The 27,973-nt window shown below is 48.2% G+C and overlaps 1 protein-coding gene across 2 annotated transcripts; it reads left to right on the forward strand.

Moving 5' to 3' along the window:
- The first annotated feature begins 1,737 nt into the window (after positions 1 to 1,737).
- Positions 1,738 to 27,784, forward strand: BIN2 (bridging integrator 2). Of its 2 annotated transcripts, none has more exons than XM_024218446.2 (13): positions 1,738 to 1,817; positions 7,777 to 7,857; positions 8,367 to 8,421; positions 9,587 to 9,681; positions 12,485 to 12,580; positions 12,959 to 13,066; positions 13,577 to 13,662; positions 16,610 to 16,685; positions 18,464 to 18,546; positions 19,882 to 20,911; positions 22,411 to 22,488; positions 24,388 to 24,483; positions 26,763 to 27,784. In XM_024218446.2, the coding sequence occupies exons 1-13, from the start codon at positions 1,740 to 1,742 to the stop codon at positions 26,871 to 26,873; spliced, it is 2,073 nt and encodes a 690-aa protein (XP_024074214.2). In that variant the 5' UTR covers positions 1,738 to 1,739; the 3' UTR covers positions 26,874 to 27,784. The 2 variants fall into 2 exon arrangements, with proteins under 2 accessions (XP_024074214.2, XP_024074215.2); XM_024218447.2 differs by having other exon boundaries at positions 24,388 to 24,554; positions 26,763 to 26,846.
- Positions 27,785 to 27,973: the final 189 nt, after the last annotated feature.

The raw sequence follows: 27,973 nt of genomic DNA on the forward strand, positions 1-27,973 counted from the left end.
ACACACTACAGCCAATTCCTATTAACTAAACTAAAATGTATTAAAAAAACAAGAGAGAGAGAACATGGTTAAAAGATCAATATACATACAGACATGAGTTCAATTCATTGAGGTGCAGATTCATAGCAGAGATGGTGAGCTTCGTAGTTGCAAAGAGTTCCTTTAGAATTCAGTGCATAGGTTATAGTCCAATGTCCAAATCTCATATTCAGGGCATACCAGCATAACTGGGACCTCGGTCTTGCGATTCAAACTTCCCCTATGAAGTCTAAGCAGATCTGAGATGACAGAATCAGGACCTGTCACGGACTCACAGATCATGCCACTCTTGGCCCGTACAGTCCCTGGGGGGAACCCCCTTCAGTGTGATAGCCCTTCTTGGGGGGTCCACTCTCTCGGGGGTTAAGCCCCTCCGCCTCCTGGAACTGCACCTCTCTGAGCCTTAGCATGGCTGTCTCTCGCCGTGGGCCCCCTCAGGGAGTCCACTCGCTCTGGACCCCCAGGGCATCCACTCCCAGAGGGAATAATGCAACCCTGATCTCTAGACCAGAGTGAATCTCAGCCAGCTTAAAACAGGAGGGTTTCTTGAGCGTCTGAACACAGCATAGGAAACTCTCAGGGCCCTCAGGCCTGGCCTCCCTCAGCACCGTACATCTAAGTCTCCCCTGCATCCAGGTGGGCTCTGCCTGCTCCCCCTCTCCAGCCCCGAGACCCTGCACTTTCCAGCTGGGCGTCTGATATCACCTCCCCCAAGCCCCACCTCTGTCCATTCTCTTCTATCCAAGTAAACAGGATCGCCTAGGCCTCCTCTCTTCTCAGCCGTCCTTTGTCCCCCTCTGGCTGGAACCAGCTGGTCAGGTCACTGTGGTCCTCTCTTCTCAGCCCATTGTCCTCCCACTGGCCAAAACCGGCTGTGACTCCTGAACTGGGCCTCCTGGTCTCTAGGTCACCAGTCGCTGGGGTATCCATTCTGCAGGCCATTGGCCGGGGTCCTAAGTTCCGTCGCTGGTCCTCTGTAACAACAAACGCCCTTTCCCATCACCACGTTAAACCAGTAACGCCCAGGGAAACTGAGTCCCACCCCCTCCGCATGCAAACCATTGAAAAAAAACCAAGAGAACCACCCACTTCGTCCCAGGACCCAAAGATTTTTTTATACAATTTCATGTCTTTTGACAAGTTGGAATTCCTCAGGGAACAAAAGGTAATGAGGATGACTTTGAAGGACGTCCATCACTGGTACTTAGCTATACGAATTAACATAAGGCCATTTGCTTGTTCCGCCACCATTCACGGTACATTTCAAAGAGAGATGAATACTGAGATGTCCCGTGTTTATAATTCATAAAGTCAAAATTCTTTTGACCTTTGAATGATCAGAATACAGCATAGACAGGGACTGTTGATTACATTGTCCACCCTACTCATGCATATGTAAATACACAAAAATTATCTCCCCACATGTCTTCTGTAGGTTACTTATTTTGCAGGATGTTTAACCCTTTCTAGCCAAGTGTCCCACCCACCCAAATCCAACCAGCTGAACATACAGAACCTTCCTCGGGCAGAGCAGACAGTGGCGGCTCAGCATTCAGCGATGGAAATTAAACACTCCCTGATCTGATTTTAAGCGGATGCTGAGCATGGTGGCAGCTGACGGTCTGTTTACTTCCTCCCCCAGAAAACTTTAAAACCACAAGTTCATACTGAAAACAGAAATTGCACCGTGAGCTGCAGCCATGGCAGATGGTAAGACGGGAGGAGCCGGGCAGTTTGCAAAGCAGGTCCAAAAGCGATTTAGCCGAGCCCAAGAGAAGGTACGCTTCATTCATTTGTTATGGCTTTGTGCCTTTGCAAGGAAAGCTCAGACTGTAGCATCCCCTTGCAGTTGTCCAGCTTCTTAGGGAGCTGAGAAATCATGCGATGCAACTGAGTGAGTGGGAGGCGTGTTCTGAGCACTAGGCTGTGTGTGTCTAATTTCCCAGTGCTTTTGCAATCATTATGGTATTTATAATTCAACGGTATTATGAAATGTGCTGAGACAGCTGCTTTGATGATAGCAAGGGTGATGTCCTGCGCCCACTGAGCTTGACTCTCTTGACTGGAGCTCTTCTTAACAAAAATAATAATAATAATAGAGTATTAACCTTTGTATCTCTACCTGGCTTAACTTCCATGGAGTGCTACCTACAGTTACTACAGGGGGGCTTGATTCGATCTACCTCCAAAGGTCTCTGAGGAGTTGAGTTGCATTGTTACCCTCCAAACCTTCCCAAAAAACATCACCTTGTCACCCAAAATGTGTCTGCCATGGATGATGCAGGGAACCGCTACTGGGCATCAAGTACTGAGTGGTGGAGGGCAGTTCCTTTGGAAGGAGAGCAAGCCCCGAACAGGGCGGAGGGCTGGCAAGTGGAGTTAACTCCAGAAATGCTAGCACGAGCCAACCGCCTAAACTCTCTTTTTATGAACTGTATCCGGAAGAGATGGGGGCTGGGCTCAGGAAGTGGGTAGAAATGGAGCTGGCCTCTGCTGGTTCCTCTAGCCTTGGTATTTCTTCCTTTTTAAGTGCAGCATCTCTGAAAGCATAGGATTTTTGCCTGTTTCACTCTGGCATAGGATGTAGCCACGCTGTCCAAGTCAGGACAGACCAGCACCATATCTCCCTTTGACCAAAGCACAGAAATCCTTCGCTGAATCTTTCACCTCCGTGTCACTGGTGTTGACTCTCCCCCTTAGGGTGAGTGACATTTGATGGCTGGTGGTGGCCGGTGTGGAAATCAGTTAGGGGTGATCTCCAGCTGCTTTCCAATGGACAACTGTCTTCTAAGACGTTTCTATGGCGCTCAGCGTTCTGGGGCTTTGAGCTGTTAAAGGCCTCTCTAGGTACTACAGCAGTAGAAATGATGGCTTAGCCCTGACCTTGAGCCTCATCCTATCAATCCTCTCATGTGAGCAGCCCTAACTGGCCTCCAACTTTCTATAGTATCTGAGTCTCATTGAATGGGGCCTACTGGTCACATAACAGGTTTTTCCCAGCTGGTAGTCTCAGTAGGGAGCAAAGATTGCATGGACCTTGGATGAATTATCCTTCCATTCCAATGGCATGTCTACACTGCAATCAGAGGTGTTAATAGGCAGCAGGTTTAAAACGAACAAAAGGAAGTATTTCTTCACACAACACACGGTCAACCTGTGGAACTCCTTGCCAAAGGATGTGGGGAAGGCCAAGACTATAACAGGGTTCAAAAAAGAACTAGATAAGTTCATGGAGGATAGGTCCATCAATGGCTATTAGCCAGGATGGGCAGGGATGGTGTCCTTAGCCTTTGTTTGCCAGACGCTGGGAATGGGTGACAGAGGATGGATCACTTGATGATTCCCTGTTCTGTTCATTCCCTCTGGGGCACCTGGCATTGGCCACTGTTGGTAGACAGGATACTGGGCTAGATGGACCTTGGTCTGACCCAGTATGGCCGTTTTTATGTTCACCGCAGCACATGTAGACATACCCAAGCTAGCTTTGCTCTAGCTAATTCAGGTACCAATAGCAATGACGCCAGGGGGTTGGACTAGATACCTCCTGAGGTTCCTTCCAACCCTGATATTCTATGAGTCTAAGGCACCACAGGTTGTCTGAGCCCACTCAGGATCCTGGGTACATAACTTGGGCAACTAGCCCTAACCCATGCTACTGTGACTTCACTGCTGTTGGTAGCCAAGTTAGCTAGATCAAAGTTAACTGACGTGTGCTGCAGTGACATCTCTGATTGCAGTGTCAATATATCCAAAGTAAGAATAGAGGCAGGGTGGGGAAGCTTGTCCATGCTGTACTTGTTCTCTGAGATAACCAGAAGGCTCCCGTCTCCAGGACTGTCAATCTGACGTGAAACTGCAAGCAGTTTCTAGTGCTAAATTTGCATGCAGGCGCACACAGGCATCTGGAGCACCATCTGCAAAGTTATTCTGGGGAAGCGCAGTTTCAGATTTTACTGTCCTGTAAATCGCCTTGCCAGCTGGATACCATAGAATACCAGGGTTGGAAGGGACCTCAGGAGGTCATCTAGTCCAACCCCCTGCTCAAAGCAGGACCAATCCCCAGACAGATTTTTGCCCCAAATCGCCCCCTCAAGGATTGAACTCACAACCCTGGGTTTAGCAGGCCTTGAAGCTGTACAGCCTCCTGGCTAGGAAAACTTGTCCCCACCCTTCATGGCTGTTTGCAAGTTTGGGTCGCTGTCGGCCTGAGCTGCTGTTCGTCAGCTACACCCACGTAGCGTTGGCTCTACCCCTCCAGAATTCAGATGTGTGAAAATGCAGAAAGGCGTTTGCTCTTGTTTGACCACAAACGCAGGCAAGAAACTTTTAAGTGCGCTAGAAAGTGGTGGTGTGCTTAACTATGAGAATGTGGATTTTCATTTGGCATCTAGGAGAAGAGAGAGGAAGTGGTTTGGAAAAGCCTTTGAAGACTAAATTATTGTGTATTGTCTCTTCTTAGGTTCCCTTGAAGTAGATTCCCTACTCTACCGCTCTGACACAGAATTCCTGGGTGGCTTTTGACAAGCCCCTTATTCTCTCTGTGTCTTTAATTCCCCATCAGCAAAATGGGGATGCTAGCACTGTTCCTAGGGGTGCTGAGGATAAAGACATTAAAAATTTTGAGGTGCTCAGATCATGGGGGGCCACATATGCATCGTAGATTGTTGAATTATTGGATGGAGCCCTCTTCTCTTGTAGATATTTCATGTAGTTCAATAACCTGGGTAGAATTTCTACACATTGCCCAAAATATCCGGGGCCAGCTACCCTCTGAATAATATGTGCAGATCCTGCTGAAAGGAACTGTCTAGATGTGGTCCCTTCACAGCTTTCCTGGGAAACCCTCTCTTCCTGGTGAGACGCTAGGTACCTACCTGGGGAACAAATATTTGATAATGGGCTCTTCGTTCTAGCAGAGAAAGGTACAACATGATCCAATGGGCAGAAGGTGACGCTAAATGAAGTCAGGCCGGAAATAAGACATACATTTTTAACCGTGAAGATAATTAACCATTAGAAAGATTAACCAAGGGTTATGGTGGATTATCCATCACTGGCAATTTTTCAATCAAGACTGGATGTTTTTTGTAAAAGAGATGCTTCCAAAGGAATTATTTTGGGGCAGTTCTCACATAAGTTGTACTTTATCCAGGAGGTCAGACTAGATGATCACAATGGTCCCTTGTGGCCTTGCAATTTAGGAAACACACACACCTCTGATTCTCAAAGAAACCAACTTCTGCAGGCCAGCTTCCTCCCGTGTTCTGAATTTCAAGCGCCTCACCATTTGGGTTTAATCTCCCAGAACTTCACTCTTCATCCAATTGAAGCTATTTGATTGGGGGGGGGGATCTTTTTCAAGAGGAGGAGGATTTTGTGAGTAATGACGGGAAACTCCAGTGGAGAGAAGAGAGAAGCTCGGAGGTGCAGATGTTCTCTCAGAGGTTGGACATGTCACTGACCGGCACATGTTGGAGTGGGGAGAAGTTAGCTGACCTGGACTCCAGATGGGCTGCTTCCGCTTTATAGAGTACAGTGTGACTAGTGATTTCAGTTCTTCATAATGTTACCAAACCTGTAGTCTCGTGAACCATCAGACAACACCGGGCTCAAAATTATTTAAAGAGAAAACTGAGTCCACAGAAGTGGCAGCTGGTGCTGGATATTCTGCTCTGGCTTGGCCTCAAGTCACGAAAACATCTGTTTTAACTAAGCCAGGGGTCGGCAACCTCTGGCACGCGGCTCGCCAGGGTAAGCACCCTGGCAGGCCGGGACGGTTTGTTTACTTGCCGCATCCGCAGGTTCGGCCGATCGCGGCTCCCACTGGCCGCAGTTCGCTGCGCCAGGCCAATGGGGGCGGCGGGAAGCGGCGCAGGCTGAGGGATCTGCTGGCCACGGCTTCCCACCACCCCCATTGGCCTGGAGCAGCGAACCACAGCCAGTGAGAGCCACGATCGGCCAAACCTGCGGACGCGGCAGGTAAACAAACCGTCCCGGCCCGCCAGGGTGCTTACCCTGGTGAGCCGCATGCCAGAGGTTGCCGACTCCTGAACTAAGCACTTACGCACGTGCTTAAGTCCCTATTTCTGAACGTGGAGGCCTGTGTGCAGAGCTTACCCAAGTGCAGTATGCGTTCGGTTGAACCCCTGAATGCGTCGTCACCGGGCGCAGAGTGCCACGCTGGAATGGACTCGTGTTACACACTTCCTTCTGAGCCCCAAGCCAGCTCAAATCCCCCGAAAGGCCCCCACTATGTCATGCACCTGGGTGGGTTGTCAGTAGCAGGGATCAGACTTGGGACCTCCGGATCTAAGAATATGAGCTAGCCAAGGCTGCAGCAAACCTCGTCAATCTCTATGTATGGCCCAGTCACCACTAGGGGGCGCACTGGGCCTGGGTTTCATTTGTTTTGGAGTGTTGTTGATGCAAACGGAGGAAAGTGGGGATTTTGAAATTCCACCACATGTCATCTTGCGTGGGTGGCTCAGACTGAAGCAAGTTTAAGCTTTTGCCAAACAGAAGCTTGTTTTGCTTCAAAGATCAACTTACATTGAGCTTTTAAATCTGCAACCTCTGTGAAATTCATTTGGAAAATAATTACACAAGATGAGGATTCAGGTAGCAGGATCGATTCAGGAAACGCTGGGTCAAATTCTCTGCCCTGTGTTGTGCAAGAGATCAGCCTAGATCATCCCAATGGTCAGGGCCGGCTCTGGCTTTTTTGCCGCCCCAAGCGCAAAAAACAAAAAAAAAAAAGGGGCGGCGAAGCAAAAAAAACCCAGGGTGCAAAATTTCAGTGCCGCTTACTTAGCGGCTCGCGGCTGCCTGCCCCAGCCGCGCTGGCGAGCCTCTGGGCGGGCGGCGGCTGCACTCTGGCTAGCAGGACTCCCTGCGCTGCAGACATGCCCCGGGCAGCAGAGTGTGCGCCCTGGCTAGCGAGGAGGAGGGGGAGGGAGCGGGGGGGGAGAGAGAAAAGGGGGGCGGTCAGGGCTTCCTTCAGCCGGGGCGCTCGCCACTCGGCCCCTCCCGCCGCGCCGCCTGCCGGGAGGGCTCCACGCCGCTCCTGCCTGCAGGTGAATTGAAGGTCGGCGGGGAAGGGAAGGACGCAGGCTGCCGGGCTTGCTGCAGACCTGGCACCGGCTGGGGCAGACGGAGCGCGCAGCCCGCTCCCAGCAGGGTGCTCCTCTCCTCTGCGCCGCCGCCCCCTACAGGGCAGCCGGAGCGGCGAACCAAAAAAAATCAATTAAAAAAAGGGCGGCCGTGCCCTAGGATTGGACGGAATGCCGCCCCTTAGAATCTGCCGCCCCAAGCACGAACTTGCTGGGCTGGTGCCTGGAGCCGGCCCTGCCAATGGTCTTTTCTGGCCTTAATCTATAAACCTAGGTGCAGAATTGAAAATTACTAATAGTCACATGTTCCAGTTGAAAGGAGAATAATTTTCAAATTATTAATATTAATACAATTAGTAGCACTTAAATGCCTCAGGTGATATCAGGGCCCCTTTGTGCCCGGTGTTGCACATGGAATGAGAGATTGCAAGGAAATGACTAGTAATTGTTGTTAATTACAGTAGTGGCTAGATTCTCCATCTGAGATCATGGCCCCATTGTACGAGGTGCTGCACATGCTCATCGTGAGAGATTAAAATGGGAACGTCATAGCGCCCCGTATAGTTTATTAAGCGTTTTTACCAGGGAGATTTTTTTTTTTAAACTTGGTGTCTTTTTCTACCCCCAGGTTTTGCAGAAACTGGGCAAGACGGTAGAAACCAAAGATGAGCAGTTCGAGCAAAGCGCTTACGATTTCCAGCAGCAACAGGTTGGGTCTGACTGAATGGAGACGAGATCCTGAAAGGCATAGGGACCGAGGGTGGGGGAGGGGTCTTCTAAAATATGGGAGGGGCAGGGACATGGGGGGGGTGTTCATCTGAGATATGTGGGGGGAGGGTCGCTGAACATCTGGAGGGAGGGGGATTCTCCTGAAATGTGAAGGAAGGAGCGGCGGTGGGGTATCTCCCATATCGCAGAAGGGGAGTAGATCAGGAACTAGGGGGAGAGGGTGTCTGATGAGATATTGGAGAGTGGAAGTGGGGCAGGGAGGGGTGAGAGAGAGGCTGGTTTTCTTTCAAAGTCACACTCTGGTGTAACAAGCCACTGCTTGAACTCCAGCAGGGCAGACTTCTTTAAGTCCACTCGTACACTTTGCTCCATTCACCTTCCCCACTGTGGCCGATGCGGTGAATTCTGCCTCTCGCTGTTTGTAGTAGAAGTGCAGGGTAGAACGCCAGCTGCTGACACGCACCCTGCCTGTTGCTCTTTGCTTTTCAGATTGAAGGCCACAAACTCTACAAGGACCTTAAGGCTTTCCTCAGTGCTGTGAAAGGTATGAAACCCCAGTTCCTTCTTCAAACTTACCTTTTGCTGCGTGGCTCCCTGCCACATCGCTGCTGACACACCATGGGGCCAACCCCAAGCCTTGAAAAAAATCATGAGACTGGCCTAAAAATCATGAGAATTTAAAAAAAAAATGGAGGTTCTTTTTATTTGGCTTCTGAATCTCTCGAGTCATGCTTAGATCACATTTTCAAGCCTTTCTCTGCAACCGTGAGGTCTAGGAACATTTTTTTTTTTTCAATGAAAGCGGAGATTTTCACCTAACCACATGACTCCAGGAGCTGGGGCTTTAAGGAAAATATCAAATAACTCAAGACTTGAGATAAAATTGCGGGATTGGCAACACTAGGTGGCTCGTTTGTTTTAGAGCGAGAGGTATGATGCTTTTTAGCATTCCAAACCAGGTCTGGGAGCCAGGCACCACCATGTTCTAATCCCACCTTTTATACTAGCTCCCTCTGTGGCCTTGGACAGTTGCTTTGCTTCACTGGCTCTGTCTGTAAAATGGGTATCTATCTAAGTTTTTATCTGGCCCCATCAGTGTAGTTTCTGAACGTTTCACAGTCCTTAATGGGCTTTATCTTTCCAGTTCCCCTATGAGGTAGAGCAGTGCTATCCTCTCCATTTTACAAATGGGAAACTGAGGCACAGAGTGACTAAGTGTCTTGCGTGAGCTGGGTGTAGAACCTAGGTCTCCTGAGTCCCAATTCCACTACCAGACCACCCTTCCTACCTGTATTTGCCATACCTCCCAGTGTTGGAAGGCTACAGTCTTAGGGCTGAAATTTTCAAAGCTTTCCTAGGGGATTTAGACACACATCCCATTCATTTCAGTGGAGAACTGTGCATCTCAATGTCCTGGGAGGCTTAGAAAAGAAGTCACTCCTGAATCCAGTCAGACAGCTTTCCCCTTATCCCAAACTTGCTTGCTTACCACGTTCACCTTGGGTTTTATTCTCTTGGGTGCCTGACTTTTGTTAATGTTATGGTCTTTTATTCTTACGGGATGTGTGTACACCTGGGGGTGAAGGTTTCACGGGGAGACTCCAATGGTAGCTCTAAACCTTAATGATGCAGCCAGGAAGATGGCTTAAGGGGTGCTAATGACTCTGGGATGGTAGCAGTTTTGCCACATGCCGGGTTGTCTCTTCCAGTGATGCACGAAAGTTCCAAGAAAGTGGCGGAAACCCTGCACGAAATTTACAATGTGGAATGGGATGGACATGGGGACTTGAAAGCCATTGCGGAGGTAAGAGATGGGATGAAATCTTCCCTTGGGCAAGAAACACTAGCTAGAAAATCTTCATTTACTGAAGAGTGGAGTAATAAGACAGCTCATCCAGTTAGGGCACTAGCCTGTATTTTGGAAGAACCAGGCTCAAGTCCTTGATCTGCCACAGACTTCCTGTGTGACCCTGAGCAAGTCACTTAACCTCTTTTGTGCCTCAGTTACCTATCTATCCCCATCTTTGCTTTGAGAGGACCTGGCTTTCCAGAATGATACAGTTCCTGTTGTTCCTTTATTCTCTTGAGTTGGAGCTTACGTCTGTCCACTTTTGCCTTAGCTTCTAGTTCCTGAAATCAAATATATGCCATTCTTTGTTCATGTTCAAAACCTTAGTGTTCTCTTTCAGCAGCTTCTCCTTCCATATCAGCTATTTTTTTGCTTTTGTTCAAGTACTAGCTGCTGGTTTCTCGAGGTAAGCATTTTCGCTGGGTCTGCTTCCTTATCACTGACAATTAACAGATTTTTCAGTTCCTGCTCTGGGGCCTTTTTCTTAAAAGACAACCCCCTCTGTGAGCACAATTCTTCCCGGCTTTTTCTGTCAGGGTCTTGATCATGGGTCACTCACTGTAACTGATTTTTAACCCTTAAACTCTCCAATATCCAAATAAAATTTTGACAAGCGTGTGGTTCTGATCCCCAAACCCTTAACCTGTGGTAATGTGCATCCAAGCACGACAATGCCACTGTGACCGGGATCTTAGTGGGGAGCCAGCTGTGGTCACTCAATTAGGGTGAACTGCAAAAAATGGGGTAGACACTCCCCAAAAAGCTGGTGGATATTCCAATACTTAGATTTACCAAACCAGAATAAAGCAGCTTCTTTATTACCTTACTACCCTTATTACCGTACAGGCCTCCATCCAAGTACCCACATCAAATATGATGAAAATTTCTGTAAATCTTATTTCATCATATAAAAGAAAAGGTTCTACCCATCCCAAAGGATCGGACACATTACCTCCCAAGTTAATGAATGTTTCAGATCTTACCCAAATACACGCTACAGCCAATTCTTATTAACTAAACTAAAATTTATTAAAAAAACAAGAGAGAGATAATATGGTTAAAAGATCAATATACAGACAGACATGAGCTCAATTCATTGAGGTGCAGATTCATAGCAGAGATGGTGAGCTTCGTAGTTGCAAAGAGTTCCTTGAGAATTCAGTGCATAGGTTATAGTCCAATGTCCAAATCTCACATTCAGGGCGTACCAGCATAACTGGGACCTCGGTCTTGCAACTCAAACTTCCTCTATGAAGTCTAAGCAGATCTGAGATGACAGAATCCGGACCCAAGGGTCTTTTATACAATTTCATGTCTTTTGACAAGTTGGAGTTCCTTAAGGAACAAAAGGTAATTAGGATGACTTTGAAGGAGGTCCATCACTGGTACTTAGCTATACAAATTAACATAAGGCCATTTGCTTGTTCCGCCACCATTCACAGTACATTTCAAAGAGAGATGAATACTGAGATGTCCTGTGTCTACAATTCATTTACATGACAGGATGTTCTTTTGACCTCTGAAGTATCAGAATACAGCATAGACAGGGACTGTTGATTACATTGTCCACCCTACTCATGCATATGTAAATACACAAAAATTATCTCCCCACATGTCTTCTGTGGGTTACTTATTTTGCAGGATGTTTAACCCTTTCTAGCCATGCGTCACAGGGGATAATAGCTCTGCTCTACGTCCAAGGTGGGTTGTGAGGGGAAAAAAATACATCAAAGAGCTTGAGATGCTCAAATGGACCATATAAGTACCTAAGGTGTATAGAAAAGGAACAATAGGCAACTTTCACTTTGTTCTGGACTTTCCCTAAGGTAGCCACATGTGGATGGAGGCGTGGATGATGATTTATATTACAGCAGCCCTTCAAAGCCACACTCAGAGTGAGCCTTGTTGTGGTAGGAGCTGGCTAGACTGGCGGTGGGTATTACAGATAAGTGGTTAGAGAGACCTTTTATTGGACCCACTTCTGTTGGTGAGAGAGACACATTTCCAAGCTGATGCAGAGCGGAAGGGAAAAAGCCTCTTTTTTTTTCAGCTCTGTGTCAGCTCAGAAGCTCCCCTCTCTCACCAACAGAAGTGGGTCCAATAAAAGATATCCCCTCGCCTACCTTGTGTGTCTCTCATATCCTGGGAGCAGCACGGCTACCCCAACGCTGCGTGAGACCGGGGCTGTCCTTTTCAAAGCCAACTCAGAGGCTTAAGATGAATAGAAGCTTTGTGTCTGGAGCCTCCAAATCCACCTGGAAGGTCTCACCAAGTTTTTGACTTCTATGGGGTTTACTGACTAATTGAAAACACAAATGCACACACAGACCCAAGCACCTGCGTATCATTTGGAAGGATAATTATCTGGTGTGTTTATTGTATAATGAAGCCTTCAGTGATCCACTGACTCGCAAGACGAGCCTGAAGCATTAATTGTATCTAGTCATTGTACTTATGAGCACCCATCACTATAGTACCTGAGCCGTCTTTAAAGTATTTATCCTCACGACGCCTCCGTGAGGTAGGCAGCCGCCATTCACCTCACGTGTAAAACTGAAGCACAGGGATGCTAAGTGACTTGCCCAAGGTCACGCAGCCTGTGGCAAACAAGGGGACTGAACCTGGGTCTCTCAAATCCCAGCCAAGCCCCCCAACCGCTGAACCATCCTGACCCGGACCAGTCTAGGGAACGAAGTGCGGAGGTGAGAGTCTAGGGACACAGCAGCCCTTCAAATGTCCCACGTGTGTTTATTTCCAGAGCAATGACCTCCTGTGGGAAGACTATGAGGAAAAACTAGCTGACCAGGCGGTGAGAACCATGGAGAACTACATGGCTCAATTTGGTGAAATTAAGGTACCGTCCAGTCTAAACGTAGGCTGTGTTTTCAGAAAGTCGCACCCCGACCCCACTACAAAATAAAGTAGGAGGCTTTGCATTCACAGTAAGCAGCACAGGATGGGCCCTGGGCAGCAATGTAAACAGATAATTGCACAGCTTACTGAGTACACAACACCGTGGTGGGGACAATGCACCGTGTGCTAGGCACAAGCTACACTGGTCATGAGGTGTCCCAGGCGTTCAAGGTACAGTATGACTGGGTGAGGTGTACAACACCCTTGAGCAGGGCTGTGGATAGATTCGAAGGTACAGAACAGTCGGGTATCGCTCACTGTGCTAAGGGCCTTCTCCTCCTGAACTAACTCACCTTCCATGCATTTGGCTGCTGACCAGGAGCGAATTGCTAAACGGGGGCGGAAGCTGGTGGATTACGACAGCGCCAGGCATCACCTGGAGGCGCTGCAGAATGCCAAGAAGAAGGATGAAGCTAAGATTGCAAAGGTAAAGGCTGCCCGTGCAGAGTAGAACCTAGGAGCCGCTCCCATGTAACTCAGAGCTTCAGCTCCATCCGGCCCTGATCAGTCCTGGCTTTTAGCTGGGCCTCACCCTGGCCTACGATACACACCTAATGGACACGATTTTGCACCTGCACCTATCTGCAGCGCAAATAATTCTGCCTGCAATGACCCCTGTGGAGAAGGTTCATTAAGTGACTTGCTCGTGTCATTCCACGTGCAACTATTTGTGCCCATGGTTTTTGTGCCTTCAATGCCGAATACTGGGGTGAGTCCCAGATAAGCATCTCAAGGGGCCTTAAAGCAGCAGGGCTGTTGCCAGTCTCTGAGACAGGATTGGCTCTAGCTGCCCAAGGGACTTCCAATTACCTAGCGTATCTGGAGCTCCTGTGTGCAAAGATTCTCGTAGCGCCGAGTTCGGATCTCACCTCGACAGCTCAGCTTGTCTGTTTTGCTTAATGCCTCCTGCACATTGCTGGCCCCTTCCGTCACGCAGGCTGAAGAGGAATTCTACAAAGCTCAGGCTGTGTTTGAGGATCTTAACAAAGAACTTCGAGAGGAGCTCCCAGTTCTTTATAACAGGTAACGTCCCATCCCTGCCCGCTAAACCAGCCGGAAAATCACCCTGCTTTAAAGAGCAGCATAAAAAGGGCAAGTTAAGTCTAGGAGAACTTGCATGTAATCAGGAGGATTTGGGGGAGCCAAAATGTTCATTTCCATGGCACAACAGAGAGCGTCTCATTCTTAATTCACAAGCAAAATTCCGCCGCCCTGCGCTACGGCAGAGACCGGTCATAGCAGGGGTACTGAATGGCAGAGAAACCTACCTGGGGAATGAGCTCCTTTATCCCACTGGTATATTTCCCTGATAGGCAATAGGGTTTAGTGTTCACATCTAGATTGGAGGAAAGTATGAGTACATCTTTGACCCGTATACTAAACGCCTTCAATTCCGAGGTTCTTGCTGGGAATTAAGAAAAACAGAGTAACTTGTCTACCAAAAAAAAAAATTAATCTGATGTGAGTTAAAATCTGGAGTTCTTGTGGGTCCTTGTCACCCTTCTAGCTTCTAACCCCCAGCTTCTCAAATCTTACATATTAAAACCACATCCTCTCTCCCCTCCCCACAGATAGCTGAATTGGGTGGAAGGTGTTGGTCACAGGTCTGGCTGCTGCCTGTTTTGGAGACAGGGTGGGTGGGGGAGACTAGATGAAGCAATTCCACAGCCAAGGCTAGTTATCGTCTTGTCAAGCCATGCAACAATGTGATACACAATCCAATTCAACAAATCTATAGCACGCAAGCAAATATCTCCTCTTGCTTTACCAAATGATTGTGTCCTAAGGAAAGACCCTGGCCAAAATGTCGCGCTCTGAAGTTAGACGCTGAACTCTGCGTTAAGACGCCTAAAATTAAATGTTCCAAAACAGGAACCCAAAATTCACAGCCAAATTTGGAAAACGTGCCCTTAACCTCACCTTCCTTTGTCCCGCTGTTGTGGGAATAATACACAGAGTGCTCTCCCGAGAAAGTGCTTTGAGAGCTGACTGGAAAGTTCCGATGATTAATGACCAAAAGATGGCAGTAGAGGTTCACAAATGAGAATGTGGCCGATGTCGTGTGTAATAATACAATGAATTACATTTGTATGTTTAGTATCAGGGGGTAGCCGTGTTAGTCTGTATCTACAAAAACAACAAGGAGTCTGGTGGCACCTTAAAGACTAACAGATAGTTAGTCTGTTAGTCTTTAAGGTGCCACCAGACTCCTTGTTGTATTTGTATGTTTCTTTGTTTGAAAGGGCGACAATAAAAGGCTACGCAAACTGGAGCGAAAGTATATGATCTATCAGTTCGCAAGAGCTGCTGTGCGTGCCCCCTGTCATCCTGCAGTGTCTTTTTGATACCCAATTCCCTGCCATACCCATGGCTTTTAGAAATTATATTAATTCACTGACACGTTTTACTCCTTTTAATTTGTAAGCAGTTTGTAGTGGAATAGAACCAGGCCAAGAACAGTAGTTAATGCTAGTTTCTATCATGGTCTTACAGTTAAGATTCTGCCCTAGGTCTCAGACACTAGATCTCCGTATAGGTTCTTATATTGTACTCAGATGTTACAATGATGAGCACTGTATAAGAACCTATATAGAATAGAAATCCCAGTAGACTGGAGAATGACCATTCCATTTCGTAACAACTTTCAAGGGTTCAAAGTTTAGGTTTTGCTCCACATTGGAACAAAAATAAAACCTTCCAAAGGTTTTTGTGACCACGGAACTGGGCTGAAATGTCCGTTTTGGATAAAAAAAACGTCAGGTTCTGTCTCTCTTCTCCCCTGCTTCAGAAAGTCCATTCTGGACCTGAGCAGCCGTTCCGTCAAAGGCCGGTCGAAATAATGCGTTTTCGCAAAAATGTTTCGACTGCAACAAAAAAATATATATATTTTTTTAAGTTTTCCAGCCAGGTTCTATTCCTGGCTCTGCCACAGATTTCCTGTATGCACTTGGGTTAATCACTTAACTGCTCTGTGCCTCAGTTTCCCTACCTGCAAAAGGGGGAGTATGATGTCTGTGATCTATATTCTTAGATTGGGGGTCATCCCCATACTATGTGATTGCTTCACAAATGTACCCGCACACCATCCCTGTCAGGGAAATATTGTATTTCCCATTTTACAGATGGAGAACTGAGCACAGTAGAACAGTTACTTGCAGTGTTGGTGAAGCCATGCCAGTCCCAGCACATTCAAGAGACAAGGTGGGGGAGATAAAAGTGGACCAGTCAGATGTGCCACTCTCACAGTGGACCAGTCAGATGTGCCACTTTACTTCTGCCTACCAGCCAGTTCCACTGGCAGCATGTGGTAGCTTTTGCATCAGTGCTTTGCTCAATATGCCAGTTCTCCAGCTCAATTCGTTAAGTCACACGGAGAACATACCCAGCTCATGGAGCACCAAGACAGCTGGGAAAGCAAAGCAGGTACACTCGAGGGGTTAATGTAATGGACAGGGAATCAGGACTCCTGTTCTCTATTCTTAGCTCTGCCATATACCCACAAGACCATTCATCTCTCTGTACCCCAGTTACCCCATCTATAAAATGGCTACAGTAAACCTGAATCTTCATAGTGCTCTGGGTGTAAAGTGATGTGAAATCTCACACAAAAAGGATCGACAGCTGTGCAGAGTGATTAGCATTACTAGTCCTAGATTTAAAAACCAGAAGGGATCATTCTGACATCAAGTCTGACCTCCTGCATACCCCAGGCCAAGGAACCTCGCCCAGTAACTTCTGCATTAGCTCAAACAGAAGTTAGGGTCTTAAAGCGTCTCTTTTTAAAAAGACCAACAGTCTTGATCTCTAGACTTCAAGTTATGGAGACTCCATCACCACCTAAGGGGAAGTTGTTCCGATCATCGATTACCCAATTGTTATTCCAACCTGTTCTTTTCATTTCTTCACCTTCTGTTCCTTTCATTGCATGGCATGACTCAATTTGCATTTTTGTTTGTTTATTTCTGAACAGCCGCATTGCTTGCTACGTGACCATCTTCCAGAATATTTCCAATTTAAGAGACATCTTCTATAAGGAGATGAGTAAGGTGAGAGACTGGCCCTTAAAATAAGAACCTGTTAAATGACACACAGAAGATGTGTTTTCCTAGTAATGGGGTCTCAGTTGCTTTAAAAACTGTTCCTTTGAGCGTTAACGATAATCGCCCTCTGCTGCCACCTAGAGGACAGTTAGGAAGGTTAAAAAAATAATCTGCGGGTTCTGTAGTCACCCACCTCTGGTCCTAGTTGTATTTTCCCTCCTCCCGCCAGGGCCGACAAGAGGGGAGGGAAGCCGGTACAAATTACTGGGGCCCGGCGGTCCGGAAGGGGGCCCGGCTTCCCCGGCCCTGTTTAGCCGGTCCGCCCTTGCTGGGGGGCCTGAAAAAAAATTTTCACTGGGGCCCGAAGCCGCTCTCGGCGGCCCTGCCTCCCGCCATGACTGGAAAGGTCTTAACAGGCCACTTCAACTTGTATGGTTCCTTGAAATATGTGTTAACAGCGTCTGCTAAACAATCTGCTCCATCTTGTATTTAGCTGTGACACTCTGAGTACCTTTCCCAGATCTGAAGAAGAGCTCTGTGGAAGCTCAAAAGCCTGTCTCTCTCACCAACAGAAGTTGGTCCAATACAAGAGATTTCCCTCACTGGCCTTGTCAGTTTATCCAAGGAATTTGTGTTCCATCTAAATGTTGCTCTCTTGTTTGTCGGACGATCTGTGTTAACCAGACTTATCACTAGCATATCCCAGTGCTGCCAGAAGAGCCTTGTGAATGGGGTTTTCATAGATAAAGTCATAGATTTTTAAAGGGACTCTTCGATCGTCAGTGCTTCTCAACCTTTCCAGACTCCTGTCCCCCTTTCAGGAGTCTGATTTGTCTTGCGTACTTGTGTTTGACTAAAGCACCTCAGAAAGGCGTCCTATCTTGATCTGAAGACATCAAGATACCACTTCCCTCAGTAGTTTCTTGCAATGGTTCGATCACCCTCACCGTTAAAAAAAATTTCTGCCTGATTTACAATTTTAAATTGTCTGGCTTTAACGTCCAGTCATTGGTTCTTGTTATGACCTGGTTAAAGGGAAGATTTGGAGAATGTGGGGGGCGGGAAATGCAGCCCCAAATGAAGGGAAGGGAGAAACAGAGGGCTCCTCATGGGCGGTGGATGAACCCCGGGCTCGGGGAAGCTAGCCCCCAGCCTGACCTGCCCCTCCTGCCTGAGGCCCCACCTCTCCCTCCCCCCCGCCCCAGCCCACCCGAGTGCCCCCAGTCCCGGACCACCAGAAGGGCAGGCGGGTGGTGTGCCCGGAGCACCGGGTGGGTGGTGCCCCCCTCCAGCCCCGGAGCATCGGGTGCATGGGTGGGCAGGTGGCACAGCCCCCCCACCCTGAAGTGCAGCACTGGGAAGGAGGAGGTCTGGGGGCAGAGCATGGGCAGGGCCATGCAGGGCTGTTTGGGGAGGCTCAGCTTCCCCCAGCCTTTGATACCCGCTGCCCATGGGGCTCCTCCAGAAGCAACTTCCCGTCCTGAGTCATTTAGATCAGTGTTTCTCAACGACCGGTCCGTGGCAGTCTCCTTGCCGGTCCCTGAGATTTCCCTGACACAGTTTAGGAAGGCAGCAAGCCAGTCCCTGGTATCAAAAAGGTTGAGAAACACTGGTCTAGATAGTCCATGTTATAGTGGTTCAGACAGGGGGTGAGCAGAAGTCCATGCTCGCAGGGCTGTGAAGAGAAACCATCTGAACTAATTCTCCCTGATACAAGAAGAGAAAGCTGTGACGTATCATCTCATTGTAGGTTCTGATGTTTGCTTCTCTCCCGTTGTTTTCAGCTGAACCACGACTTGTATGAGGTGATGAGCAAACTGGAAAAGCAGCACTCCAGCAAGGTCTTTATCATTAAAGGGGTGTCAAGGTAAATGGCTTTCCAGTTCTCATGGGAGATGAGGTCTAGAGGGATGCTAAATCTCAAACACGGGGAGCGCTGGGCACCATGTTAGATCAGGAACATTTTCAAAAGTACCTAAAGTGAGTCAAGCTCCTACTTCCCATTGACTTTCGCTGGAACTTAAGCTTCTCTAAGGTGTCACTAATCCGTCTATGCTGCCTCTCTGCCGACCCATCAACAGCAAATTAAATGCTACGCCTCTTGCAGAGGTGGAGTAATTAAGTCGATGTTACAGGAGTGTTGAGTTGGCAGAAGGGACCTGGTAGCATAGACGCATATATTATTAGATCGACATAAGGTGGCTTCCATCGGCCTAAATTTGTAAGGTAGACCAGGCCTTAGGAGCTATGGAGAATGTTCTCCTATGCCTTCAAGCCAGGATTCTCTGAGGTTTCCTGTTTCTTTAAATGAATATAAATATAATGCAGTAAATCACAAAATAATGATGTAAATGTCAAGCTGGAACAAAGACTCTGACCAAGATTTTCAAATCGGACTATTGATTGTGGGAGGTGCCTCAACCCTCAGAAGTCTGGGCTGAGGTTCCTTAATGGGGCCTGATTTTCAAACTCTGCTGAGTGCCTGGTCTCTGAAAATCAGAGCCCATAAATGCGTCTCAAATGTTGGCACCTCGGAATCATTAGTCGCTTTTTTTAAAAAAATCTTCACCTCTGTCTCTGGAGCAGCCTCCTCAGAACCCCTGGCTAAGATACCCCTTGGTGGAACTCCTGGCCGGACGTACTTTGGTCAACGTGTGTGTTTTTGATACTGGATTTTTATAGCGTTATCGCTGGGAAGTGAAGAGAAATCTAACTGGGTATAGTCATTGCTCTCCTGGGGAGGCTGGATTTTAAATACTCCGAGACTCACTGAGGCAATCTCACACATTTCAGCCAATATAACCCACTGGTTAAGGTGTGGTTTAGACCTCACACCCCTACCCTGGGCTTGACCCAGAGAGAATAAGTCTGCTGCAGTTCAAAGCTAGGGGATCGTCCTTTAGTGCGTCCTAGAGGCTCATGCTTTAGCTGTGGAAATTCCTGGTGAAGGCCAAGCTGACAGTCACTACACAGGGATTAGTTAAAGACGTCTGGGGATCTAGGAAACATGCATTTTGGTTGTTGCAGTCTGTCTGTTTGGAGCCTACGGCCCAGTCGTACTCTTGCTGGGGTTATATGCATTGGGGGGGGAGGTTAATGTAGGGTGCAGCGTCCTGGAGTAGGTGCAAAGTACTTAGATAGGTAACCTGTGTCACAGAAAGAACGGCCTATGCAAGTAAAAGCGATGTCGTCTTTAATGCAGTAACAGGCGCTCGCTGGTCATCTCCTCCCCGGTGAGTCGTCCTCCTGTCGTTTTCACATCACTGGAAAATGCTGCAGATGGGACCCCTGTGCTGCCTCCTGACAATTCAGTGTGTCACAAGAGAGAATCTGTTTCTTCGGCCGCAGAGGGGGAGGCCGCATCCTCTGGTGGCAGCGAAATCCAGGATGAGCGGCCGGCGTCTCCTGCTGCTGTTTTGACACCCGACAAAAGAGAGTCCATGTCAGCAGCAGACGTGGAGTCCGTGTCCTCTGGTGCCAGTGAAATCCAGGATGAGACGCCTACCTCTCCTGCTGTTCCGACGCATGACAAGAGAGAATCCCTGTCAGCAGCAGATGTGGAGGCAGAGTCTTCCAGTGCCAATGAACTCCAGGATGAAAATCAAACTGGGACTCTGGATCAACCCAGCAGAGCTACAGAGCGGTCGTACCGGGGAGTTGAAGATGTTGCAGCGGCTACGGCTGCGGAGATTCTATCTGCCGCTATAGCTGAGGCTGTGTGCAAAGCCAAAACATCTCCACCACCCTCTGATGGTGCATCAGCCCAAACCCAGACTCCAGAAAGCCTTGAGGACGACGCTAGCGAACTGCAGGGGGGAAATGAATGCTGTGTACTCCAGGCGAGCCATGAAATCCCATCTCTGCAAGCACCCCCTTCACCTGACTTGAGAGAGGAGATGGAGCCATCAGGAGATACCCAACCCCCAGCTCCCCAGCAAGAATCAAGTCAGCCAGGAAACGGGATGCCCCTCAGTGAGGTTTTAGTTTGCCCTGAAAATGCCACGTACCCTCCTGACAAAGATTCTACCCCTCCCACCCCAGTCCATCAAGACCCAGCCAGCACCAGTGGCTCCAGTCCACCCGAAGCAGAGGAACGGGCCAATGGCCAGAAGCAGCCACAGCCAGAGACTGAGCGGACCATTTGCCAGCCAAGCAGGGAGGCCGAAGAGGACCGGGACAGCGAGGGGAGCATGGAAGAACTAAACGTTTCCCCAACGGTGACTGAAACGCAGGTAAGAGACAACAGAAAGAATCTGGGACAAGGGTTTGGCTGCTGACCAGTGGCCTAAAGCAAAGTCATTGCAGGGATCTGCTGTAACATGGGAGTAATGAGCAAGCGGGTGCATTGAGGAGATGAAAGGGAGGCTACTGGAGAAGCCGGGCGTGAGGTGCTAGGACCCAGAGAGGAGACCCGTTTGAATTGTACTTGTCCTTGCTGGAAATGTTACTGACCACCAGGGCCTGTATCAGGACAGTCACCTGGGTCTGTTGCCTACACGATCCTTTGCAGCTGAAAAGCAATTTGCTCATGGCAAAATATATTGCAAGTTTCCCAGCTTCCAAGGCTCCCCTGTTCAGCTTGCAGGGCAATGCGGGGAGGAGAGCAGTTCCCAGCAGCAAGGAATTGGGTCACTCCATGATGTGGTTTGCTTTTTTTTACTGGGGATGAATAGGAAAGTATTTGCTGAATAAGACTAGTTTCCTCCTCCTTTTGTTCCAAACCCAGTTGTGTTTGGATAGTCATTTCTCACACAACGATATGTTCCTTATGGCTCCCTTATATGTCTCCAGCCTTCCCAAATGGGACATTTTCCCCACACCCAGAAGTGCTCACAAGTGCCCTGAAGATCAACGTGTATTTTTAGCCTCTCCCTCACCCATCCATTTCCCAGGCTCTTGTTGCATGGTAAGGCTGGGATTTTCATAAAACTTAAGGGATTTAGGCACCCAACTGCTGCTGAATTATAATGGGGTTTGTGCATCTCTTGTCCCGAAACCACAGCAAAAGGCGTTTCCAGTCAGCACGTGTTTAAAAACGAGCCTGCTCACTTGGCCTGGTCGTGCTCCTTGTCATCAGCCGTGAAAAAGAGAGAGCCTATTTGGGAGGAAACAAACTGTATCCAATCGCTGTCATTGTACAGCACCTAGCGCAGTGGGGTTCTGGTCCATGACTGGGGCTCCTAGACGCTATTGCAGTACGAGTGATAGGATGATGATAAAGCAAAGTTTAACCCAAGTTTGTGGCTTTCCCCGTGAGGAGCAAATGATCCGTGCTGTGTGCAAAGCTCCTCCGATGAACATGAAGCTGCTTAGCGTTCCCCGTTAGTGAGCTGCACCTGTGAATCTCTTCCTTGATAGGAGTTGACTGAGGAGTGGAAATGTTGAAGGGTCAACTTGTCCTAGCCTGACACGCAATTGTTAGTGCTTCACTCTGGGTGTAGTCTCAGTTTCTCCAGAGGGCTGCTGGCCATGTAAGAGTAGCAGCATCTGGATCTAAAACAGAAGATCTGGGAATCCACTGAAGAAACCAGGGACTCCGAAAGACCGGATTCGTTCTGGTTCCCAACTACAGCTCCTACATCGTATTTTCTAAAAACTATTTTGCAAAATTGCTTTCTGTTTTGTCTGTGACGCCCACCAGCAGCCCAAGAGGGCCAGCCAAAGGGATAGTTCTGTGCATGGGCAAAGAAGCTAGAGTAACCGGACCCATAAAATGTCTTTCTGATTTCAGATCATGTTTGGCTTCACCCCAGATGGTGAAACAGGCGGCGGCAGCAGTCATGAGCTGCCTGTGCACTTCCTCTTCAAGGTATGAATGCACCTAAGGGGGGATATGATAGAGGTCTATAAAATCATGACTGGTGTGGAGAACATAAATAAGGAAGTGTTATTTACTCCTTCTCATAACTAGGGTGACCAGATAGCAACTGTGGAAAAAAACGGGACAGGGGGTGGCGGGTAATAGGCGTCTATATAAGAAAAAGTCCCAAAAAATAGGACTGTCCCTTTAAAAACGGGACATCTGGTCACCCTACACATAACACAAGAACCAGGGGTCACCAAATTAAATCAATAGGCAGCAGGTTTAAAATAAACAAAAGGAAGTATTTCTTCACACAACCGTCAACCTGTGGAACTCCTTGCCAGAGGATGTTGTGAAGGTCAAGACTCTAAAAGGGTTCAAAAAAGAACTAGGTAAGTTCATGAAGGATCAGTCCATCAATGGCGTCCCTAGCCTAGTCCCAGAAGCTGGGAATGGGCGACCGGGGATGGATCACTTGATGATTCCCTGTTCTGTTCATTCCCTATGGGGCCCCTGGCCTTGGCCAAAGTCGGAAGACAGGATACTGGGCTAGGTGGACCCTTGGTCTGACCCAGTCTGGCCGTTCTTATAGTCTAAGAAACACCAACTACCTGCTGTAACGTAAGGCTGAGCAGAGCTGGTCTAGTGGCTAGGACACAAGCCTGGGAGTCGGGAGACCAGGATTCTGTTCATTGACCTGATGTGTGACCTTGAGCAAGTTGCTTCTTGCCTCTGTTTCCCCTCCCATCCTTTGTCTTATTTATTTAGACCGTAAGTTCTTCATGGACCATTTCATCCTACGGGTTTGTACAGCACCTAGCACACCGGGGTCCTAATCCCAGTTGGGGCCTCTCAGTGCTAGTCTAATATGAATGCCCAATAATGACACAGCTGGGGTTGATTCAAAGGCTGACCTTCAGCAAAAGAATTGTGTGTTTCGCTGGTGCCAGGGGGCTTGTTGACACTACACCGGCTGTACCAGCAGTGCCTCCTAGTGGAGACACTGCTTATACCAGCAAGAGGAGTTCTTTTCCCAGTATATTAAACCGCAACAACATAAGCTATACCAGCAAAAGGACTTTTTTTTTTTCTGGTGTAGCTGCATGTACATAGGGGGTTTTGCCAACATACCTCTGTCAGTCAAGGGTGTGTTTTTTTCACACCTCTGATTGACAGAACCATGTTGATGAAACTCTGTAGTGTAGTCCTGGCCTCTGTCAATATTATTCATTACTGTTATTAATCATGCACATTACGGTAGTGCCTAGGGAACCAGCCGAGACTGGGGCCCCTTTGTGGGAAGTGCTGTACCAACACAAAATAGTGTCTGCCAGGAAGAGCTGATAATTATAGACCGTGCAGATGACAGATCGGGGAAAGCGACACCACACACAAGCAGAGTGAACAATGTGATAGCAATCAGCTGTGTGATGTAATCAGCAGCTTGCGGGAGGGGGGATTGTTGCCCTCCTCAGATGTCACCAGCAGCAGCCCTTTGCATTCACATTTTAGGGACACACAAATTTCGGACTTGCAGGCAGGATAATCCCAGGGGAATCCACATTCTCTTGCCTGCCTGCCTGCTCCATCGCTACTTTAAAAAAAAAAAAAAAAAAAAAGGTTCCCAGGGCCAAATTCTGCCTTCAGGTGCATATTTTTTTTGGCGTCCGTGCTAGCAGTATTCCCAGCCTGGGTGTATGTGCTGCTCCCTGGGGTGTCATCTGAAAGGGACCTGCTAATTAAGCAATCACACAGGGTATGGAATGTGGCTATCAAAAGACAATTGCACCATTCTGACACAATGTATCCAAATTCCACCATGTACCATCTCATCCTGCTGGTGGGGAAAGGGTCAGTGATTCCAAGGAAAGTGACTTCTCACTAATCCCATCTTTCCCATTCCAGGCTCGAGCAATCCAGACTCACACGTCCGATGATGAAAATCATCTGCAGTTCAGGGAAGGGGAGATAATTCTGGTGGTATCCAACTCTCAGGGCCAGGTAACACCGAGCCACCATCTCTCATTCCAGAGCGGGGAGGCGGATCGTGGGATTTCGGGCGCTTCCAAAATGTGGGTGAAAAATTGGTAAAAACCAAATAATGGCTTTTGTAAAGCCCGGGAAACTTTCGGTAAAAATCGGTAAAAACTGAAAACAAAGGGCCTGACTATTCCATAATGGGGGATGGGATGTCTTGGCAATTTCCTGTTGCTGCATACTGTGTACGTGGGACCTGACATGATCCTGTTGCGATCTCTTCTCTCAGTATGTAAGGGCTTGTCTACGTGGGAAAGCTTCACAGTCGAACTTTAAATTGTATCCGTTTAAAAAAGACAATTTAACTGGTGCAAAAGGCGGCATGCGGATGCTCTTATTTTGGTTTAATTAAACTTCTTTCTAATTGACTAAAGCCAGATCTACCCTAAAAACTTTTGCTGGCATAGCAATGTCAGTCGGAGGTGTGATTTGTGACCAATACAGCCAGCAAAAGCCCTTAGTGTAGCTACAGTTATACCGGCAAAACTGCACTTTTCTCTCACTGGGGCGGGGGCCCACTGGAATAAGTTACACTAGTGAAACCACAGTTTTGCTAGTATAAGCTGCGTCCACTTTAGGAGCGCTTTGCCAGTCTAATATATTGGTACAGCTATAGCAGCAAAGCCATTGAGCTAAACAGAAGTAAACCACTCTTAAACTGGATTAAGGGTTTAGGTACACACACACACAAGATGTACTGCTTTAACTATACTGGTATAATTAAAGCAATACGACTCTCATTAGGGTGGGTGCAGGTATACCACACAGGAAGGGCAGGGCCAGCTCCAGGGTTTATGCCGCCCCAAGCGTCAGGGAAAATAAAAAAAAAAAAAAGTCTCGATCGGCGGCAGCTCCACCGCGCCGCTTTCTAATTCGGCGGCAATTCGGCGGCAGGTCCTTCCCTCGGATAGGGACCGAGGGACTTGCCGCCGAAGAGCCCGACGTGCTGCCCCTTCCCCTTGGCCGCCCCAAGCACCTGCTTGCTGGACTGGTACCTGGAGCTCGCCCAGAGGAAGGGGAATATACCATATTGGTATAACTATAAGCCCACACTAGGGGTTGTACTGGTAGAATTTTGAGTAAAAAATCACACCTCTAACAGACGACATTATACTAGTAAAAGAACTGGGTAGACCAAGTCTAAACGTGTTTGCGCCGGTTTAAATTCACACCTTCAGTTATACAAGTGCAACTTTCCCATGAGCACAAAGCCTAATAAAATGCAGGCACAGTGCCTGCAGCAGCATGCATCTGTTTATCATTCCTTCAGTCAATCATTAACTGATCTCCCAGCGCCTTCCTCCTCTTGCTAATCTATTTCCTTGGTGCTGATAAGTCACTTCCTGTTGGTGACGAGATTTAAAGGCAGATTGGTAGAGCAGGCTGGAAATGTTCTGATGAAACGTTTTTTTCCATCAGAAAATGCCGGTTCACAGAAACAAATTTTTCCACGGGAAAGGGTTGGTTTTGACAAATCTGATTAGAAAATTTTTGGAGGAAAAAACTTTCAAATTGTTGAAATGGCCCATTTCAATGTTTCCTAAATTAAGTTTTGTTTTCTGGCTCAAAATAATTTTTCGGTTTGAAATTTTAGTTAGCTGTTACTAAAAGCTTTTTTTTTTTTTAAAGTTGAAATCTAAATGAAACATTTTAATGAACTTGATGCAAAATAAATTTTGGACTATCAGGTTGCAAACATTTTTGAGCTTTTGATTTTTCTGCCTGATTTGAGACAGGAAAAAAATTTCAAAACCTCACACTCACAGGATAGGAAAACTATTTCCCACTCAGCTCATCAATTGGTTCCTTCATCTGCACACTTGAATCTGTGTACTGTCTCTGTGATGAAGATGCTGTCGCAAGAGGGTAAAACTAAAGAAAGTGCAGTATTAAAGCTGAGCTGTCTAATAGATTCAGAAACCCCAGTTAGAATTAACGGGAACTGGGTTTCCACACATCCTAGGTCACTTTAAAGCAAAGAACGCCTCTTTGAATCATTAAATGGGAAAGACTGGATAGGTTCCACCCAGTCCATCTGTTTGGACCCAATGCAGGATTATTCTGTACTGCTGCATCTAATCTAGTTTTAAATGTCCCAAGCCATGGCTCCATCCTGTAACTTTTGGGAAACTTTCACAGTCCCACAGACCTCACTGTCAGGAACATTTTCCTGCTACTCAGCCATAGAAATTCCTTTCCACTCTTCCTCCTGGTCCTGACCCAGGTTTGTATTTTCTCCCCAGGAAGAAGGATTTCTGACCGGCTTCAAGGAGAGCGACTGGAAGGTGAACCGGGATCTCTTACAGAAGAGAACTTTCCCCCAAGAGCTTATCAGACCCATCTCCTCCGAATGAGCCCAGCGCATCAAAGCGGCTGGGGCGGCGTGGGAGGGAAACAGGATCTATTTATGTCTCTCTGAAAGCAGTAACGTTGCAGTTGTAACCAGAGAGAGCTTTGCCGCGTCCATCTGATTCAGAATGTCAAACTGCAACGGGGCATGTGGGGACGGGAGAGAAAACCCGTCTCTCAAAACAAAATGAATGTAAGTGGGAATGAATGGAGCTGGCATAGGAACAAGCTTCAGGTTGATGATTCCACAGTACCTGCTGCACGCAACTTAGAAAAAGCACAGAAACCTGAATCTCCCCCCGCCGTAAATATCAGGGAATTTGCTGTCCCGCATTGTTTGGCAAAACAAATAGTGAAGCATTGGTTGAACACACTGCAGCATAGTTGGGGGTGTTTTATCCTGATGCTTCAAAACCCCGGCATTTATGCTCAGTGAAGGCCAGGTTCCAGAGAGCACGTGGTTAGCTTTAAGCACCTGAGTAATCCCCATGGAAATGTCTGCAGCCACTCGTGTGCTTAGCTTTAAGCATGGGCTTCCATGCTTTGGTGAATCAGGGCCTTAATCCCTTAGCAGCCCCATGAGACCCTCCATCCAGCTCCTTCCTGTAAACCAGGTGAGCCCCTGGAAAGGCCCATCTGCCTTGGGGATGCTTTTCAGGTGCGGGGCTTGCTCTGACCACTGGGGTTCAGAATCTGAAGGGGCGGGAGTTGTTGTGTGGCTCTGCTGGTCATGGGCAGCGCATGGCAGAGGCTGGGGAAGGCTGTGCCTCCCCAAACAACCCGGCGTGGCCCCACCCATGCTCCTCCCTGGACCCTGAAGCCCTGCTTGCCCCCAGGGTCCTCCTCTTCAGGGAAGCAGTGTGCTGGGGCGAGGGCGGCCGGGACTTGGGGTGGCTGGGGGGCCCTGGGCACTGGGGCCGTGCCACTTGGTGCTCGGAGGTGGGGGACAGGAGGGGCTGGGACTGGGGTTGCCCGCCCTGTGCTTGGGGGGGCTGAGGAGGACCACACACCGCCTGCCCTGTGCTCAGTCGTGGGGGCCACGCGCCGCCCACCCTGTGCTTGGGGATTGGGGGGGGCACACACCCGGTGCTCCATGGCTGAGGGG

The sequence above is a fragment of the Terrapene carolina genome, unplaced genomic scaffold (assembly GCF_002925995.2).
Source record: "Terrapene carolina triunguis isolate 2854851 unplaced genomic scaffold, T_m_triunguis-2.0 Scaffold836, whole genome shotgun sequence".
Taxonomy (NCBI): Eukaryota; Metazoa; Chordata; order Testudines; family Emydidae; genus Terrapene; species Terrapene triunguis.